The sequence below is a fragment of the Ochotona curzoniae genome, unplaced genomic scaffold (genome assembly GCF_017591425.1).
Source record: "Ochotona curzoniae isolate NIBS_2020 unplaced genomic scaffold, NIBS_Ocur_1.0 scaffold_4701, whole genome shotgun sequence".
Classification (NCBI taxonomy): Eukaryota; Metazoa; Chordata; class Mammalia; order Lagomorpha; family Ochotonidae; genus Ochotona; species Ochotona curzoniae.
This window is the reverse complement of record NW_024467122.1, coordinates 31,092,157-31,108,602: the sequence shown is the minus strand read 5'-3', so window position 1 is coordinate 31,108,602 and position 16,446 is coordinate 31,092,157. Positions and strand designations below refer to the sequence as shown.

At 47.7% G+C, this 16,446-nt stretch overlaps 1 protein-coding gene and 1 non-coding gene across 4 annotated transcripts; both read right to left on the bottom strand.

The window, feature by feature from the left end:
* Nucleotides 1-783: 783 nt before the first annotated feature.
* Nucleotides 784-14,698, bottom strand: LOC121148980 (E2F associated phosphoprotein). 3 transcript variants are annotated; one of them, XM_040969368.1, is made up of 6 exons: nucleotides 14,500-14,698; nucleotides 12,516-12,697; nucleotides 11,314-11,409; nucleotides 7,672-7,789; nucleotides 4,383-4,496; nucleotides 784-1,343 (listed from the first exon to the last, which is right to left on the bottom strand). In XM_040969368.1, exons 1-6 carry the CDS (start codon nucleotides 14,571-14,573, stop codon nucleotides 1,067-1,069), a joined length of 861 nt encoding a protein of 286 aa, XP_040825302.1. In that variant the 5' UTR covers nucleotides 14,574-14,698; the 3' UTR covers nucleotides 784-1,066. The 3 variants fall into 3 exon arrangements, with proteins under 3 accessions (XP_040825302.1, XP_040825304.1, XP_040825305.1); XM_040969370.1 differs by having other exon boundaries at nucleotides 7,672-7,786; XM_040969371.1 differs by lacking the exon at nucleotides 4,383-4,496.
* On the bottom strand, nucleotides 6,027-6,133 carry LOC121149522. Its single transcript, XR_005882682.1, has one exon. It is a non-coding gene; the product is annotated as a U6 spliceosomal RNA (small nuclear RNA).
* Nucleotides 14,699-16,446: the final 1,748 nt, after the last annotated feature.

Below are 16,446 nucleotides of genomic sequence, written 5' to 3'. Positions count from 1 at the left end.
CCGACTTCTGCAAGCAATCACTACACGTGTCAAGAAAACTAGGCCTTGGGCCTGGTGGTGTGGCCTAGCGGCTAAAGCCCTCACCTTGAACACGCCGGGAACCCATACGGGTGCCGGTTCTAATCCTGGCAGCTCCACTTCCTTTCTAGCTCCCTGCTTGTGGCCTGGGAAAGCAGTTGAGGACAGCCCAAGGCTTTGGGACCCTGCACCTGCATGGGAGACCCGGAAGAAGTTCCTGTTTCCCGGCTTCAGATCGGCATAGCACTGGCCGTTGCACTCACTTGGGGGGGGTGAATGATTGGATGAAAGATCTTCCTCTCTGTCTCTCCTCCTCTCTGTATATCTGACTTTGTAATAAAAATAAATAAAGAAAGAAAGAAAAGAGAAAACTAGGCCTCGGGCCCGGCAGCGTAGCCTAGTGGCTGAGGTCCTTGCCTTGAACGTGCCGGGATCCCATATGGGCAACAGTTTTAATCCCGGCAACTTGCCTTCCCATCCAGGTCCCTGCTTGTGGCCTGGGAAAGCAGTCATGGATGGCCTAAGGCCTTGGGACCCTGCACCCGTGTGGGAGACCTGGAAGAAATTTTTGGCTCCTGGCTTCAGACTGGCACAGCACTGGCTGTTGAGCCCACTTAGGGAGTGAATCATCGGACGGAAGATCTTCCTCTTTGTCTCTCCTCCTCTCTGTATACCTGACTTTCCAACAAAAATAAACCAATCTTTAAAAATAACAAGAATTATTAACAAAACTCAGAAACAAAGATTACTCCCAACTCCAAACTATTTCAGTTCTAAAGAGCTTTTAATAAGAGAAAAACCCCACAGTTTCCAAATGCCCATCAAGAAGACGGAACGAATATTAGTCTTGTTGGTATTAGGAAGAAATGAAATTAAAGGATAAAAAAGAGGGAGAAATGATGACGGCTGATAACTGTTCTCATCCATAAAGACAAGATACCATTTCCTCAGGTGACAACTCCTACTACCACAACGAGCAGGCAGGAGCAAGGGAACCGTCCACATCGGCCTCAGCTGCAGCATCAGGCAATGAAATGGAGTCACACAATCAGGAATGGCTTGCTAAAACGTTGAAGAAGTGAAAGACTTCATCCTTGTCAAAGACGGCCACCTCCGTGGAGCACTCGGAGCACAGCACTGGGTGGTAGGTTTCCTCCACATCCGTCTCCACCTGCTGCACAGCGTCTTCCTGGTTAGACCTCATCTTCTTCCGGCCTCGCCATTTCTTCCTGTTCTCCGGGGCTTTGTATCTTAGAACCTCCTCCTTGTTGACAGAGCAATTCATCACGAACATTGCTCTATACTGAGTTTTATAAGATTCATGCCTAAGAGGAAAATGAAATGAAAAACTGGTATTTATGTTCTATTCTAACAGTTACCCATTTATACAAAACTTGAAAATACCAAGACTTACTGAAATACCAATCAAAGGTAAGTGGTGGGAATAAAATCATAAATTCAAACGAATATTATGATATGTTTTGGCCCCGGCATGGTAGCCTAGCAGCTAAAGTCCTTGCCTTGAACATGCTGGGATCCCATATGGGTGCCAGTTCTAATCCCAGCAGCCCCGCTTCCCATCCAGCTCCCTGCTGTGGCCTGGGGAGGCAGTCAAGTATGGCCCAAAGCATTAGGACCCTGCATCCACATGGGAGACCCAGAAGAGGCTCCGAGCTCCTGGCTTCAGATGGGCTCAACTCTGGCCATTGTGGCCACTTGGGGAGTGAACCAACAGACAAAAGAACTTCATCTCTGTATATCTGACATCCCAATAAAAAATAAATTTAAAAAACCTTTTTTTAAAAAAAGAATATTCAATAAAAAAGTAAAATAAGGGCCCAGCGCGGTGGCGCAGGTGGTTAAGGTCCTCGCCTTGCACACCCGGGATCCCATATGGGCGCAGGTTCTATCCCAGCAGCCCCGCTTCCCATCCAGCTCCCTGCCTGTGGCCCGGGAGAGCAGTCGAGAACGGCCCAAAGCTTTGGGGCCCTGCACCCGCGTGGGAGACCCGGAAGAGGCTCCTGGCTTCGGATCAGCATAGTATCGGCCGTTGTGCTCACTTGGGTAGTGAATCATTGGACGGAAGATCTTCCTTTCTGTCTCTCCTCTCTGTATATCTGCCTTTCCAATAAAAAAATAATAAAAATAAATCTTAAAAATAAATAAATAAATAAATAAAACAAAAGGTAAAATAAATATTTTTTAAAAAAGAACATTATCATATGTTTTAATTTACAATCAAGTAAGAAGAAATGTACTCTCTTTAAATGGAACTTTTACTTCAGGAAAAAATGGATTTGCTTTTCAAACATATAAAGCATGAAAAGTTGATTTGTGGCCCCAATGTAGTAGCCTAGTGGCTAAAGTCCTCGCCTTGCATGTACCGGCATCCCATACAGACATCAGTTTGTGTCCCAGCTGCTCCCTTTCCCATCCTGCTCCCTGCCTGAAACAGCCCCAAGTGCTACAGCTTTTTGAGGCAGTGAACTAGCAGAAAAAAATATCTCTTCCTCTCTGTTACTGTGTCTTTGAAATAAATAAGTATTTTTAAGTGTTTCTTATAAACTCATCAAATGACTGAAGGCTAGACAGCTTCTGGGTGCAAGCGGGTCACCTGCTGGAGGAGAGCTTGACCAGAGGGCTGGGACATCCATCCCACCCTCACCTCCAGAAGGCGCGAGGGGCTGGAGACTCGGCTAAGCATCAGGGCCCAAAGATGCAACCCATCACATTTGTGCAACAGACCCGCCATAAAAACCCTAAAGCTGCAGCCCGAGCACTTCCAGGCTGGTGAACACACCCACCTGGTGGGACAGACTGCTGGGAGCCTTGCCCTATGTTCCTCCCATCTATCTGCTCACTGACAGATGATGGAACCCCCAGCTTGTACCCAAGACAAAAGAGCAGGTAAACCTGGGAATGCACAGCTTGAAGTGGCATTGGAAAGGGCTTGCACAGCTGAGGTTTAGGCAGCAGCATCTGTACCAGCTCAGTGCATGTCAGAATTAAACTGCAGGAGAGGCACAACAGGCTAAGGTGCTGCTTGGGGCACCCAATCCCCATCAGAACAAGCTACTCCGTGTTCAATCCTTTCAATCCCACTCCCCAACTAACGTGTCTGGGAAGCAGCCTCAATGGCCCAAGCACTTGAGTTCCTGCCACCCACGCTGAGATCCCAGTGGAGTTCCTGGTACCCGGCTTCTGATTTCAGCCTGGCCCAGCCCAGGACTGCTCGCTCTCACTCTCGCTCCTCTTCTCCCTGCCCCACCCCATCACTCTCTCAAATAAATAACATTTTTTTGTTTTGTTTTTTAAACAAACTAATTAACTGGGTCTGGCATTCTAGTATAATGCCTACATTATACCAGAAGTCTCAGCTTCCAGTGCTGCCCCCTCATGTGGATGCCAGTCTGAGTCCCAGCTGCTCCACTTTCAATCCAGCTCCCTGCCAATGCACCTGGGAAAGCAGCAGAAAATGGGGAAGCATTGGGCCCTTGCATCTACATGAAGTTCCCAGCTACCAGCTTAGCCTGGTCCAACCCTAGCCATTGAGGTCATTTCAGGAGTGAACCAGTGAATAAAGAAAAAACTCTGCTTTTCAAATAAATAATAAACCTCCAATATTATGAAAATTTTTTAAAACAATAAAGTTAAATTTTTTTAAAAAGAGATTAATCATGCAGCATCAAGAATGTGCGTACAGGGCCCAGCGTGGTAGCCTAGCAGCTAAAGACCTCATCTTGCAAGCGCTGGGATCCCATATGGATGCCGGTTTGTGTTCTGGCAGCTTCACTTCCCATCCAGCTCCCTGCTTGTGGCCTGGGAAAGCAGCTGAGGACGGCCCAAAGCCTTGGGACCCTGTGCTTGTGTGGGAGATCTAGAACAGGCTCGAGGCTCTGTGTGTGCAGAACCTTATTAGAATTCCAAGCACCTTAAAAGTTTACTTTTGGGGCTGGCATACTGGCATAGCAAGCTAATCCTCTGCCTGCAGTACTGACATTCCATGTGGGCGCCAGGTCAATTCCTAGCTGCTCCACTTCCAATCCAGCTCCCTGATAATGGCCTGGGAAAGCAGAGAAGGATGGCTCAAGTCCTTGGGCTCCTGCAAACATGTGGGAGATCTGGAAGAAGCTTCCAGCTCCCAACTTCACGCCAGCCCAGCTTGGGCCTTTACAACCATCTCAGCAGCAAACCTGCAGATGAAAGCCTGCTCGCTTGCCCTCTAATCCTTTCTTTTTTTTTATCCTGACTTTCAAGTAAAATAAACAAACCTGAAAAAAAAAAACAAGAAGTTTACTTCTGACTTGAACAAAGCATCACAAGCTGCTCTCTTTTTTCGGTGTGCATGTAAGCATTCAGGTTACCTCTGGCAGTCCAGGCACAGAGTGGTCATGCAGGCAGGGCAGTTCAGCACAGCGTCACTATTGGGAACCGGCTGCTGTTGCTGGCGTGGTCTCTGCAGGCCAAACCCATGGTAACTGGAACAGAAAAAGATAATGTGGGAGGGGAAGGACATACCTGAACCTCAACTTGGTTTTTTAGTGCCACCCTCCAAAAAGACGAACCAGGGCTCCCTGGAAGAATAGCTGACTCCAAGAATGTAGCACACAAGACCAGCACAAGGTATTGTGGCACGGTGGGTTAAAAAGTCACCTGGGATACCTACACTGCATATCGGAGAGGCCAGGTTTAAGTTCAGACTAGCTTCTTTATCCAACGTCTCGTCTCGCTACTGTGCAAGCTGAGGGGCAGCAGATAATGGTTCAAGTACTTGAGTCTCTGCCACCACATGGAACACAGCCAGAGTTCTTACAGACGCAGAAAGTCAGGAAGCATTCAACACACAAAAACACAATGAGAAGGCTTTGTCAAAGGAACAGGAGCCAAGTGAAAGGGTTCCCGAAGGCCAAAGTGGAAAACACCTGAATAATCAATCATAAGGGAGCTTCAGCAATCTCTTGGAAGGGGCTGGCACGGCAGTATTGTAAGTTAAGCCCCTGTCTATAGCATCAGCACCCCATATGGGCACTGGTTCAAATCCCACAGTCCAACTTTCAAACCAGCTCCCTGCCCTCCTTGGCCCCTGCACTCATCTAGGAGACCCAGAAGTTTCTGGCTCCTGGCTTTGGATCAGCTCAGCTCTGGCTATTGCAGCTATCTGAGGAATGAACCAGCAGATGGAAGATCTGTCTGTCTTTCCCTCTTTATAACTGTGCATTTCAAGTAAATAATGTTTTGTTTTGTAAGTATCAAAAACTTCATGGAGCATGGAGTTTAAACATTTCAGGAGCAGACAAGGCACAGACACATCCCAGGTCAGGGTGTCGGGGCTGAGTCCCACCTCTGCTTCCAACCCAGCTTCCTGCCAGTGGGCCCGGAACTCAGGGTCCCGTCACTCATGCGGCAGTGAGCAAGAGGATGGAATCTCTATCTCTGCCACTCTACCTTTCAAATAAACACTCTTAAAAGAGAAAAAAGAAAAAAACAATTCATGTTTGGGCTTAGCATTGTGAGACACTGATTAAATGAACCGATAAACAACAGATCTCTCCATCAGCTTTTCAAATAAATAAATGTTAAGATTTACATTCAGAAGTCCAGCATGGTAGTCTAGCAGCTAAAGTCTTCACCTTGCACACACCAGGATCCCATATGGGCACCAGTTCTAATCCCGGCAGCCCCGCTTGCCATCCAACTCCCTGCTGTGACCAGGAAAAGCAGTTGAGGACAGCCCAAAGCCTTGGGACCCTGCACCACCCGCATGGGAGACCCGGAAGAGGTTCCGGTCTTCTGGCCACAGGTTGATGCAGTTGCGACCACTTGGGGAGTGACTCATCGGATGGAAGATCTTCCTCTCTGTCTCTCTTCTTCTCTGTAAATCTGACTTTCCAATAAAAATAAATAAATCTTAAAAAAAAAAAACACATTTTACATAAACTTTTTATAACCCCCTCAATACATTAAAATATAAAAGTGGCCAAGATTATCTTTTTTTCTTCCTTTTTTTGAAAAATATGGAATGCTTCAAGAATTTGCTTGTCATCCTTGCGCAGGGGCCATGCTAATCTTCTCTGTATCGTTCCAATTTTAGTATATGTGCTGCCCAAGTGAGCACAGATTATCTTTTGTTCTAAAGATTCTAAATAAATACTAAATTTAAATTCTTACCCCCATGCAATAAGATATTGTGATGTAACCAATGAATCAACAATCAATGAGAGTCAGATTGCTTATAATCTACATCAAAGAACTGAGAAACCTGATATGCTTTTAATACCCTATGTTATTCCATAATGGGTCAGGAGAACAAAGAAAGCTTCCACCTTCTTAGAGTGTGTGAGGAAGATGTCAAGATTATAACAGGTAACACAGACATCAGACTCAAATCTGCATTAGGCATTAGCAAAAGCTATGAAGACATGCACTGGGATCCAAGAGCGATCCTGACAGCCTCTTACAAGGAGGTCATATGCACAGAACAGGGGGACCCCAGAGTGGAGCAGGTGAACAGGAGGAGGCTTGTGTCCCAGCCCTGGAGACTCCCGGATCCTCACCTAGGACTATCAGTATGGGCACCAAGGACTACATCCCAACTGCCAAGGAGACCACAGGGAATTGGAGTGCCCTCACAGGACAAGAACTCTTCAGGTCATCCATTTCCTAACAGACCTCCCACACGGGATGGAAGAAGCCCACATCCTTCCTCACAGAATCTAATGTCATCAGGACAACAGCCAGGAGCCCTGAGTGGTCCGCAGAAACAGAACAATAAACTTCCTTCAGGACCCGGGAGAGGAGCTTTCTCTGGTCCTAACTTAGTTTCAACTTTGGATCCCTACCCTCTCTTGCAATGACCATCAGGGTTGCTCTGGAGCCCCCCCAAAAAATTAGATCAGATAGACAGAAACCAATAAGGAAAGCTTAGAACAGACAGGAAACGGTCAGCTTGGACTCACACATACCTTACTAGATAGGACACAAAGATTAGTTACTCCTTACTAAGGTATTGAAGATTTCTCTGCACACCCCTCCTAAAACTGTTCTGCGCCTCAATTTTTAACATATGCCTTGTTAGAGCTATAAGCCTCTTTGGACTATCCTAAAATTCGCCAAGTTCAGTAAAAATCACACTTTAAGACTATAAGCTGCTAAAAATAAAAATGAAAATAGACACGAGACAGCTGAATAGTACCCTATAACCATTTTTAGGCATATAGCAGCCAGTTGTGTATAAACTAAAATTGAAATTTCAATGAAGTAGTCACAGAACATGGTTAAGAACTTGCATTTTCTAACATATTAGTCACTCAATACCATATCAACTAACTCCATGATGTTGTAAATTGTTGTTGATGTTGTAAATTGTTGTTGTGGCTTTTCATTGGAGGGGATGATATTCTGCCAGCTCTACTTTCAGACCAGGGATGGTCTCCCAAGGAAACTGTTGAATTGATCTGGACAATAAGATTCTGGACTCTATGCATGGTACATGCCTGCAATGAAGGAATCATGACTGGATATGAACTGTACTACTGCAACAATGTGGAGGAATCCAACAAGGGGGGGGAGGGTTTGGGGAAATCCCAGAGCCTATGAAAGTGTGTCATAAAATGAAATAATAATAATAATAATAATAATAATAAAAATTCTTACCCCCTTCTCTGTGCATCAACCCAGGCCTGGTCTCTGTTGTCTTTTTCAGGATCATAGAGTAATTCATCATTTGTTGGAATCCTGTATCGTTTCTTCTTTTTTTTCTTGGTCTCCCCTGCTAATTTTCAAAATGTTCAGGATTATGGCTAAGTATAAAGTTGAAACTTTACATTTCTTATGCATAATGAAGAATCCAATCTCCCAAACTACAATTTTTTTTATTTTTCCTTCTTTAGAAAGTTTAGAAGAAAACTTTAGAAGTCATTCAAGTAAAGTTTTCAACCAATCAGTAGATTACTAAAACAAAAATGATACAGTAGGCAAAAATTACTTCTTCATCAAAAACTTCTATCTCCAGGACTACAGATAACAAAAATTTAGTCTCAAAAAGATCACTTAAAATGTATCAAGAGGGGCCCGGCAGCGTGGCACCATGGCGCAGCAAGTTAAGCTCCACCTGTGGTGCGGCATCCCATGCGGGCACTGATTCATGTCCCAGTTGCTCCACTTCCCACCCGCTCCCTGCTTACGGCCCGGGAAAGCAGCAAAGGATGGCTTAAGTCCTGCGGCCCCTGCACCTACATGGGAGACTTGGAGCAAGTTCCTATTCTGGACCAGACCCTCTCTGGCTGCGGTGGCCACATCAGAGCGATCAGAGCAGCCAGGTTCAGATCCCAGCTCTGGCTCCTGGCTCCAATTTAAGTTCATCCAAATCTCTAGGACACAGTTGTGATAGCTCAATCACCTGGCTTCCTGCCAGCTCTACTGGCCCAGGACCAAGTGACTGGCTCCCTGGTCTGACCCCAGCTCTGCCTTAGCCACTACAGGTCAGCAGATCAGAGCACTTTCGTCCCTCTGCCCCTCAAAACATCAAATAAATAAAATAAATCTGATGTTACTAAAATCAGAAGAAAAATACTTCAAAAATGAGTTGGGGAAAAACCACCACAGCTATCCACATACACTAGATTTTAAAAATGTGGCCTGACGGGCTCAGTGCAATGGCTCAGTAGCTAAATTCTTGCCTTGTACATGCTGGGATACCATATGGGCACCGGTTCGTGTCCCAGCTGCTCCACTTCCATTCCAGTTCCTTGATTGTGAACTAAGTAAGCAATTTAGAATGGCACAAAGCCTTGGGACCCTGCAACCACATGGGAGACCAGGAGAAAACTCCAGGCTCCTGGCTTCATCAGCTCAGCTCCAGCCATAGCAGGTTTTGGGGAGAGAACCAGCAGACAGAAGATCTTTCTCCCTGTACCTCCTTCTCTCTGAATCTGCCTTCCCAATAAAAACAAATAAATCTCAGACCTGGCACAGTAAAGTACTAGTCTTGCATGCACAGGGATACCATACGGGTGCCAGTTCATGTTCTGGCTATTCCACTTCCCTTCCACCTCCCTGCATGTGACTTGGGAAAGCAGTTAAGGATGGCTCAAAGCCTTGGACCCTGCACCAGCTTGGGAGATCCTGAAGAAGCTCTGGTTCCTGGCTTCAGATCAGCTCAGCTCCAGCCATTGCAGATTCTTGGGGAGTGAACCAGCAGACGGAAGATCTTCCTCTGTCTCTCCTCTCTGTAAATCTGACTTTCCAATAAAAATAAATAAATCTTTAAAATAAATAGGGTCCAGCATGGTGGCCTAATGGCTAAAGTCCTCGCCTTGAACGTGCAGGGATCTCATAAGGGTACCGGTTCTAATCCTCGCAGCTCCACTCCCCATCCAGCTCCCTGCTTGTGGCCTGGGAAAGCAGTTGAGGACAGCCCAAGGCCTTGGGACCCTGCACCCATGTGGGAGATCTGGAGGAAGTTCCTGGCTCCTGGCTCTGGATCGGCACAGCACTGGCCATTGTGGTCACTCGGGGAGTGAATCATTGGATGGAAGATCTTCCTCTCTGTCTCTCCTGCTCTCTGTATATCCGACTTTGTAATAAAAATAAATAAATCTTTTAAAAACATTAATAAATAAATAAAACAAATCTTTAAAAAAGGAAAAAATGTACTCTGGCAAACCAGTAATCAAGTACTATTTAATATGCAAAAATATAAAGTTGGAGGCAAGAGTTTAGCACAGAGAGCTGAGATTCTGCTTATGACACTGACATCCCATGGTTGGAGTACTGGTTGAAGCCCTGGCTATCTGCTTCTGACAAAGCTGCCTGCTAAGGGACCGAGATGGGGTTCTAGGCTCCTGTCTTCACCTTGCTCCAGCCCCATCTACTGCAGATATTTGGAGAGTAAACCAGTGGAGAGACATTCTCTTTACATCCATCTCTGTCTCTGCCTTTCAAATAAATTTTTTAAAATAAAAATAAAGCAGCTGGCACTACAGCACAGTGGGTTAAAACTGACGTCAGGGGGCCCAGAGCAGTAACCTAGTAGCTAAATCCTTGCCTTGCACGCACTGGGATCCCATACGGGTGCTGGTTCATGGCCCGGCTGCTCCATTCCCATCCAGCTCCTTGCCTGTGACCTAGGAATGCAGTAGAGGACAGCCCAAAGCCTTGGGACCCTGTACCTGCATGAAGAGACCCACAAAAAGCTCCTGGCTCTTGGCTTCAGATCAGCTTAGCTCCAGCCAATGCAGCCACTTGGAGAGTGAGCCAGTGGAAAAAGATCTTTCTCCCTGTTTTTCTCTCTGTATATCTACCTTTCCAATAAAAATAAGTAAATTTAAAAAACAAAACAAAACAAAAAACCTACTGCCAGGAATCCCAGCCTCTCATAAGAATGTCAGTGGACATTCTACCTGCTCTATTTTCAATCCAGGCCTCTGCTAATGTGTTGGGGAAAGCAGTAGATGATGGCCCAAGGACTTGGGTGGGCCCTAGCCCCTTGCCAGGGAGACCTGGATGGAATTTCAGGCTCCTGGTTTTGGCAAGGCCCAGGTACAAGCATTGCAGCCATTTGGGGAGTGAACTAAAAATATGAAAGTAAGTTAAGTAGTAATAAACACTATTTGGAAAAAAAAAGAAAAGAAAAGAAAGAAAGAAAAGAAACATTGTTTGGAAGTATGGAAGCAAATATTGCTATTCTGAGGAAACTAACGCATTGGGGAGCCAGGATCTCAGACAAAGGAATTGCTAGGTCCGGACCCTTTCTTCTGGTGGCAACAATGCTGGTGCAGTGCACTCACGCACTACACCCCCAGCTTCTCGGATTAATCAATTCTGCTTCCATTTCCACATCAGTGGCCTATAGTTTCTTAAAAGATAAAACTCATGGGCCCAGCAGTGTGGCCTAAAGTCCTTGCCTTGAACGCACCAGGATCCCATATGGGCGCCAGTTTGAATCCCGGCAGCTCCACTTCCCATCCAGCTCCCTGCTTGTGGCCTGGGAAAACAGTAGAGGATGGCCCAAATTCTTGGGACCCTGCACCCGTGTGGGAGACCTGGACGAAGTTCCTGGTTCCAGGCTTCAGGTTGGCGTATCACCAGCCGTTGTGGTCACTTGGGGAGTGAATGATCGGACAGAAGATCTTTCTCTCTGTCTCTCCTCCCTGTATATCTGACTTTCCAATTAAAAAAAAAAAAAAAAAAAAAGATAAAACTCAGAGGAACGTCTTAATATCAAACAATTGCTAAGCAAAGCTTCCCTCCTAAAATGTAACTGCTAGCCCCGGTAACTACCTGTGTATCACTCACCTGCTCTGTCTTCTTCCTCAGAATCAGAATCAAAATATACATCATCATAGTACTTCGTCACAACCGCTCCACCTTTCCCACTTCCTGAGGAAGACCCTATCAAAACCAGCAATGAAATTAACTCAAAGTAAACCACATAATTAACAAGAGAAATCCTTCATATATTCTTGCATAAAGGACTAGCAACTCATGTACAACCTCGTTTGGAGTGAGGAATATTGTCACATCAATGATTTTACTCCATTTCTTTGGCTTAAGTAATTACAAATTAAATAACCCAAATCGTGATAAAGTTATTCTCTCCCCTTTCCCACAACCATACCTAGACAAAAAAACATTCCTGGCTAGGGAGCCAGCAAACCCCTGCCTTTTAGCATGGAAGCTAATGCTAAGTAGAATTCTCCCTTCCTAAGCCAGCCTCTGGGTCAGGCCCATTTTACACAGAGCCCAAGAACAACAAGGAGGCATGTCCCATCATTATTAAAATGATCAAGGGCCAGGCATGATAGCCTAGCAGTTAAAGTCTTCGTCTTGCACACACCAGAATCCCATATGGGTGCTGGTTCTTATTTCAGCGGCACTGCTTCCCATCCAGCTCCTTGCTTATGGCCTGGGAAAGCAGTCAAGGACGGCCTAAAGCCTTGAGACCCTGCACCCGCGTGGGAAACCCAGAAGAGGTTCCAGGTTCCTGACTTCAGATTGGCTCAGCTTCAGCCACTGCAGCCGCTTGGGTGTGACCCATGAGACGGAAGATCTTCCTCTCTGTCTCTCCTCCTTTCTGTATATCTGTTTTTCCAATAAAAATAAATAAGATCTTTAAAAAAAAATGAAAAGAATGAAATGAACAAGAACTGGTAATGACACCTCTTTAAAAGTACTACATCAGGGCCATCTAATCCCAAAAATACTTCCACAGGCTTTTAAATAAAAAATTCTGAAGTTAAAACAAAAATAACAAAACAAAAATTCTGACATGAAAAACTACAAAAGCAAAGCAAACAATAGTGAAGTCGCTAACACAGCAGGACACTTCTCTTCAGTCATGAAAGAAAATTCTAGCTCAAGTAGCTGACCACACTGATTTCTTCACTCAGTGCTTCCTGAGCAGCTACTGAAAGTGCTCCAGAGACACCAAGCACACACACGGCTTCTGTCTTTATGGAGAATCCAAAAAACAGATGACAACTGAACCCAAAGTTTACCTGTTCCCAGAGAGGATAACTTGTCCTCCATTGTTTTTATGGTAGAGTTTAACTCAGCTTCCATTTCTTTTTCAAATTCATCTTCACTAGATGATTCACTTTCTCCAGTGAGACATTCTCTGAGCAGTTTTCGCTTTTGGTCTGGAGTTCCATGTAAAAGCACATCCACTTCATCTTCAGAACTAACCCAGGTTCAAAAGAGGAAAACATATATAAATATTTACAAAGCAAAATAACTGAAAGCCCCATCATCTCACTAGCCATCAATTTTCCTAAATTTACTTATGTGAGAGACAGAGAAAGCACTCTCACCCACTGGCTCACTCCCCAACCACCGACCTCAGCTGGGGCTGGCCAGGCTGAAGCCAAGGGCCTGGAACTCCATCCAGGCTTCGTGTGGGGGTGGCAGAGACCCACCCTCCACCCAGCCCTCCACACCCCACCCCAAGAATTCATCACCTACTGTGTCCCAGACCCTGCACTAACACAGAACCACAGCCAGGAGGCAGTGCAGGCCAGGGATACAGGCACTTCCATCCGGGACAGAGATGCTTTAACCAGCAGGCTAGACACCTACTTTCCCAAAGGCTACATTTGAAAGATCTAGATCACATATTACCTACAGCTAGACTCACTTAATAGATTAGCCACTTCCAAATATGGCTTTTTAAAAATATTATTAATTTTTATCAGTGAGGCAGAACAGATTTACAGGGTGAAGAGATAGAAAGTTCTTCCATTTGCTGGTTCTTCTCCAAGTGGCTGTAACAGCCAGAGCTGAGCCATTCTGAAGCAGGGAGCTTCTTCCAGGTTTCCTATCGGGTGCAGGGTCCCAAGGCTTAGGGCTGTCCTTGACTGCTTTCCCAGGCCACAAGCAGGGAGCTGGAGCAGAAGCAGAGCAGCCAGGACACCATCAGCGCCTACATGGGATGCCAGTGCCAGGATGCTGGTCCCAGTAAATAAGACCCCTCTCAAACACTAGTATCAGTTTGCCTTCTTAAAATAATACCCACTGGCATGGAGCGCTCAGCAGACAATGCATATAACAACACTCTTTCGGTTCCATAGTACTTATTCACTTATTTGCTTTGACAGAAAGAGAGGGCGTACACTCCTCTCCACAGGCCCCATCCCACATCCCTGCAGCAGCCCGGCCTGGCCAAGGAACTCAATCCTGTCTCCCACTGGTTCCCCGAGTCTACTTTAACAGGAACCTGGAGTCAGGAGCAGGAACAGAACCCAGGCCCTCCCACGCGGGATGTGAGCCCACAAGGTAGGCATTTCAACCAGTGGTCCAAATGCCTGCTCCCCAAACTCCTCTTTACAACACAAAGCCCATGTTGCCATCCTTCCCCAGAGTGAGAAAGCACGGGGAATGAAGAAAAGCGCAACGCCACCAACAACTGTGACAGAGACAACCAATGTTTTAAAGAGGATGAGTGGGGCGTAGCTGTTGTAGTACAGCGAGACACTGGCTTCCTGTACCTGGAGCACCTGCTTCAAGTCCCAGCAACTCTGTGTGTCCAGTGCAACCTGGTCCCAACGCACCTGCAAAGCAGCAAGTGATGGCCCAAGTACTTGCGCTCCTGCCACAGCCTTTCCTTGCAGTGTCTCCTCCCTCTCCTCCTTCCCCCCATATCTTGGTCTCTGGCAGAGATTCAGAAAAAGAACCAGCAGACAGAAGATCTCTGTATGCTTAACTCTTTCAAATAAAGAGAGGCAGGATTCGAGCCCACTGGGCTGTGCAGGACGAGGGCCGTGCCCGTGGCTTCTCCCTACCCCCTCACCGGCGCCGCCTGCCCAGGGCCAGCGTGTCCCCACCGGGGGCTCCCCGACCCTCGGCCGCCCATCGCGGGGGGCAACAAGCAGCGGACCCTCGAGCGGAGCTGGAGACCCCACGGCTCAGCAGGTGCAGCGACGGGAGGCGGCCAAGCTTCAGTCACGGTCTGGAGCCTGGCAGAGCAGAGCGGGGCCCAGGGCTCACCTGCTCAAGGCCGGGTCCTCGTCGCTGGGCTCTTCCACCGCATAGGGGTCGTTGTCATCCGACAGCCGGTTCATGGCGGCCGGGAGCGGCGTCCTCAGGCCGCACACACTCTTTGTGGCGTCGCTCTTCACTCCGCCAAGCCTCTCCGAAAGCGTCCGCACGCCACTTCCGCCCGTACTTCCGAGTCCTTGCTGCGCGCTTGCGCACAAGGCTCCTGCCAGAACGAGGGCGGAACCGGTGGGCGGGTTCCAAATCTCCCCGGGAGCTGCGGCCTCACTCTGAGGGAAGAGAGGCAGCTCTGTAGGACTCGGAGAAGGGCGTCTCCGGAGGAGGTGAAAACCCGGAGGCAGCGTCTAGGACCACTAGCAAAGCCGAAAAGTAGCTGCGGAGTCAGAAAAAAAAAAAACAACCAGCTTTTTCGACGCCTCACTCTGACCCATTCCTGTTTGTGCCCTCCTTAATTCTACTCTGCTTGAACAGCCAACGTGAAGGATGCCTGAGATCTGCAAATTTTACCTCACCCTGAACCCCACTACTAGTCCTTCCAGATGCCTAACCTGCCCTGGCCCACCCACTGTCACGCTTCTCATCACCTACTAGCTGCCACCTCCTGCTGCCTCCTCAGCAACTCAAACTTGGTGTGGTTCCAACCCAGCCCAGGTCCCGCTCTTGCCTGCACCTCAGCCCTGCACTGCTTCTGGCTCAGTTTCTGCTCAGGCCAGCCCCTCCATCCTCACACCTGCCAGAGGCTGGATCTCCTGCAACCCCGCCGCCTTGCTCTCTGTCCCTGAGCTCAGCTCCCAGGGCCTGGCATCCTAGCACTGTCTCCTCCCGCCATGTCCCCACTGCCTCCCGCCTGTGAAGCTTGACAACAGGCTCCCCCTAGCAAGTCTTCTGTTGGCTTTTCTTGCAAAATCATCTTGTACCTGGGGGACCATGCTTTTCTCGGGCCTCAAAGCATCTTGCCCAAGCCATGTCCTTCCACCCCGACCTGGAGCCAGCACGACTGGCGGATGCGGAATCTGTGTCTTTGCCCCCTCACAGCCTGTGCTGCTGCCCGAGGCACCCTCTCCTTGAACTTTGTCATGTCTGCAGACCAAAGCTCCGTCGGCAGGATGCACATACAGCAAGAACGACCCTCAGAACACTTGCAGCCCAGACAGGTGGGCTTCCAGGCACCCACCCTGCACGTTCTCCAGGACGCATTTTTAGATTCCCCGCTCCTGGACGCTCGCTCCTCCATCCACCCACTTGAAAGCTCAGGGTGCGTGCGCCATGCCCACATCTTGTCTGGTTTTCAGTTACTCTTCATGCCAACGCCCTTGCGAGGCATCAGGGGTCTCCATCAAGGCAGCAGAAGGAGCAGCGGTGGTGCAGCAGGTGGAGCCACGATGCACAGCCATTCCAAAAGTGCCTCGTTCACAGTTCTCTCCACAGGCCACCCCACAGTTCTCTCAACTTGGTGCTGAGGTCCTGCCATCCGCGTGGGAGACTCAGTTGGAAGACCTGACTGCTGCAGGCACCTGGGGAGTGAGCCAGCAGATGGGAGAGCTATCCCAGTGCACACTCTGGCTCTCCTGCGGAGAGATTCTATCACCCTGCCTTTCAAATTTTTTAAAAAAAGAAGAAGAAGAACAAGAAGAAGAAAGAAGAAAAATATAAGCAGGGGAGGGGTGAGGGATGGCAAGTTAAGCCTACACCTGTGGTGTCAGCATCCCACGTTGGCACCGGTTCTATTTCGGGCTGCTCCACTAGTGACTCAGCTCCTTGCTGATGGCCTGAGAAAAGCACTCACTCCCCTCATGTGTGTATGTGAATGTGCGTTGTACCTGTGTAGAACTGAAATAAAAATGGAGTCAGCATGGCTCATTGCTAAGTGCAATACTTCTCCCTTTTGTAACTCCTGCTTTGCTTGCTTGGCTATGAAACTGTATGAGACTCTGCAAG

What these genes read in the sequence shown, in the direction of transcription:
- LOC121148980 (XM_040969368.1), bottom strand. Translation starts at nt 14,573, where the DNA reads ATGAACCGGCTGTCGGATGACAACGACCCCTATGCGGTGGAAGAGCCC. An exon ending in GAGGACCCGGCCTTGAGCAG is followed by an intron (nt 12,698 to 14,499) that starts GTGAGCCCTGGG and finishes AACCTGGGTTAG; the next exon opens with TTCTGAAGATGAAGTGGATG. An exon ending in GTTATCCTCTCTGGGAACAG is followed by an intron (nt 11,410 to 12,515) that starts GTAAACTTTGGG and finishes TGGTTTTGATAG; the next exon opens with GGTCTTCCTCAGGAAGTGGG.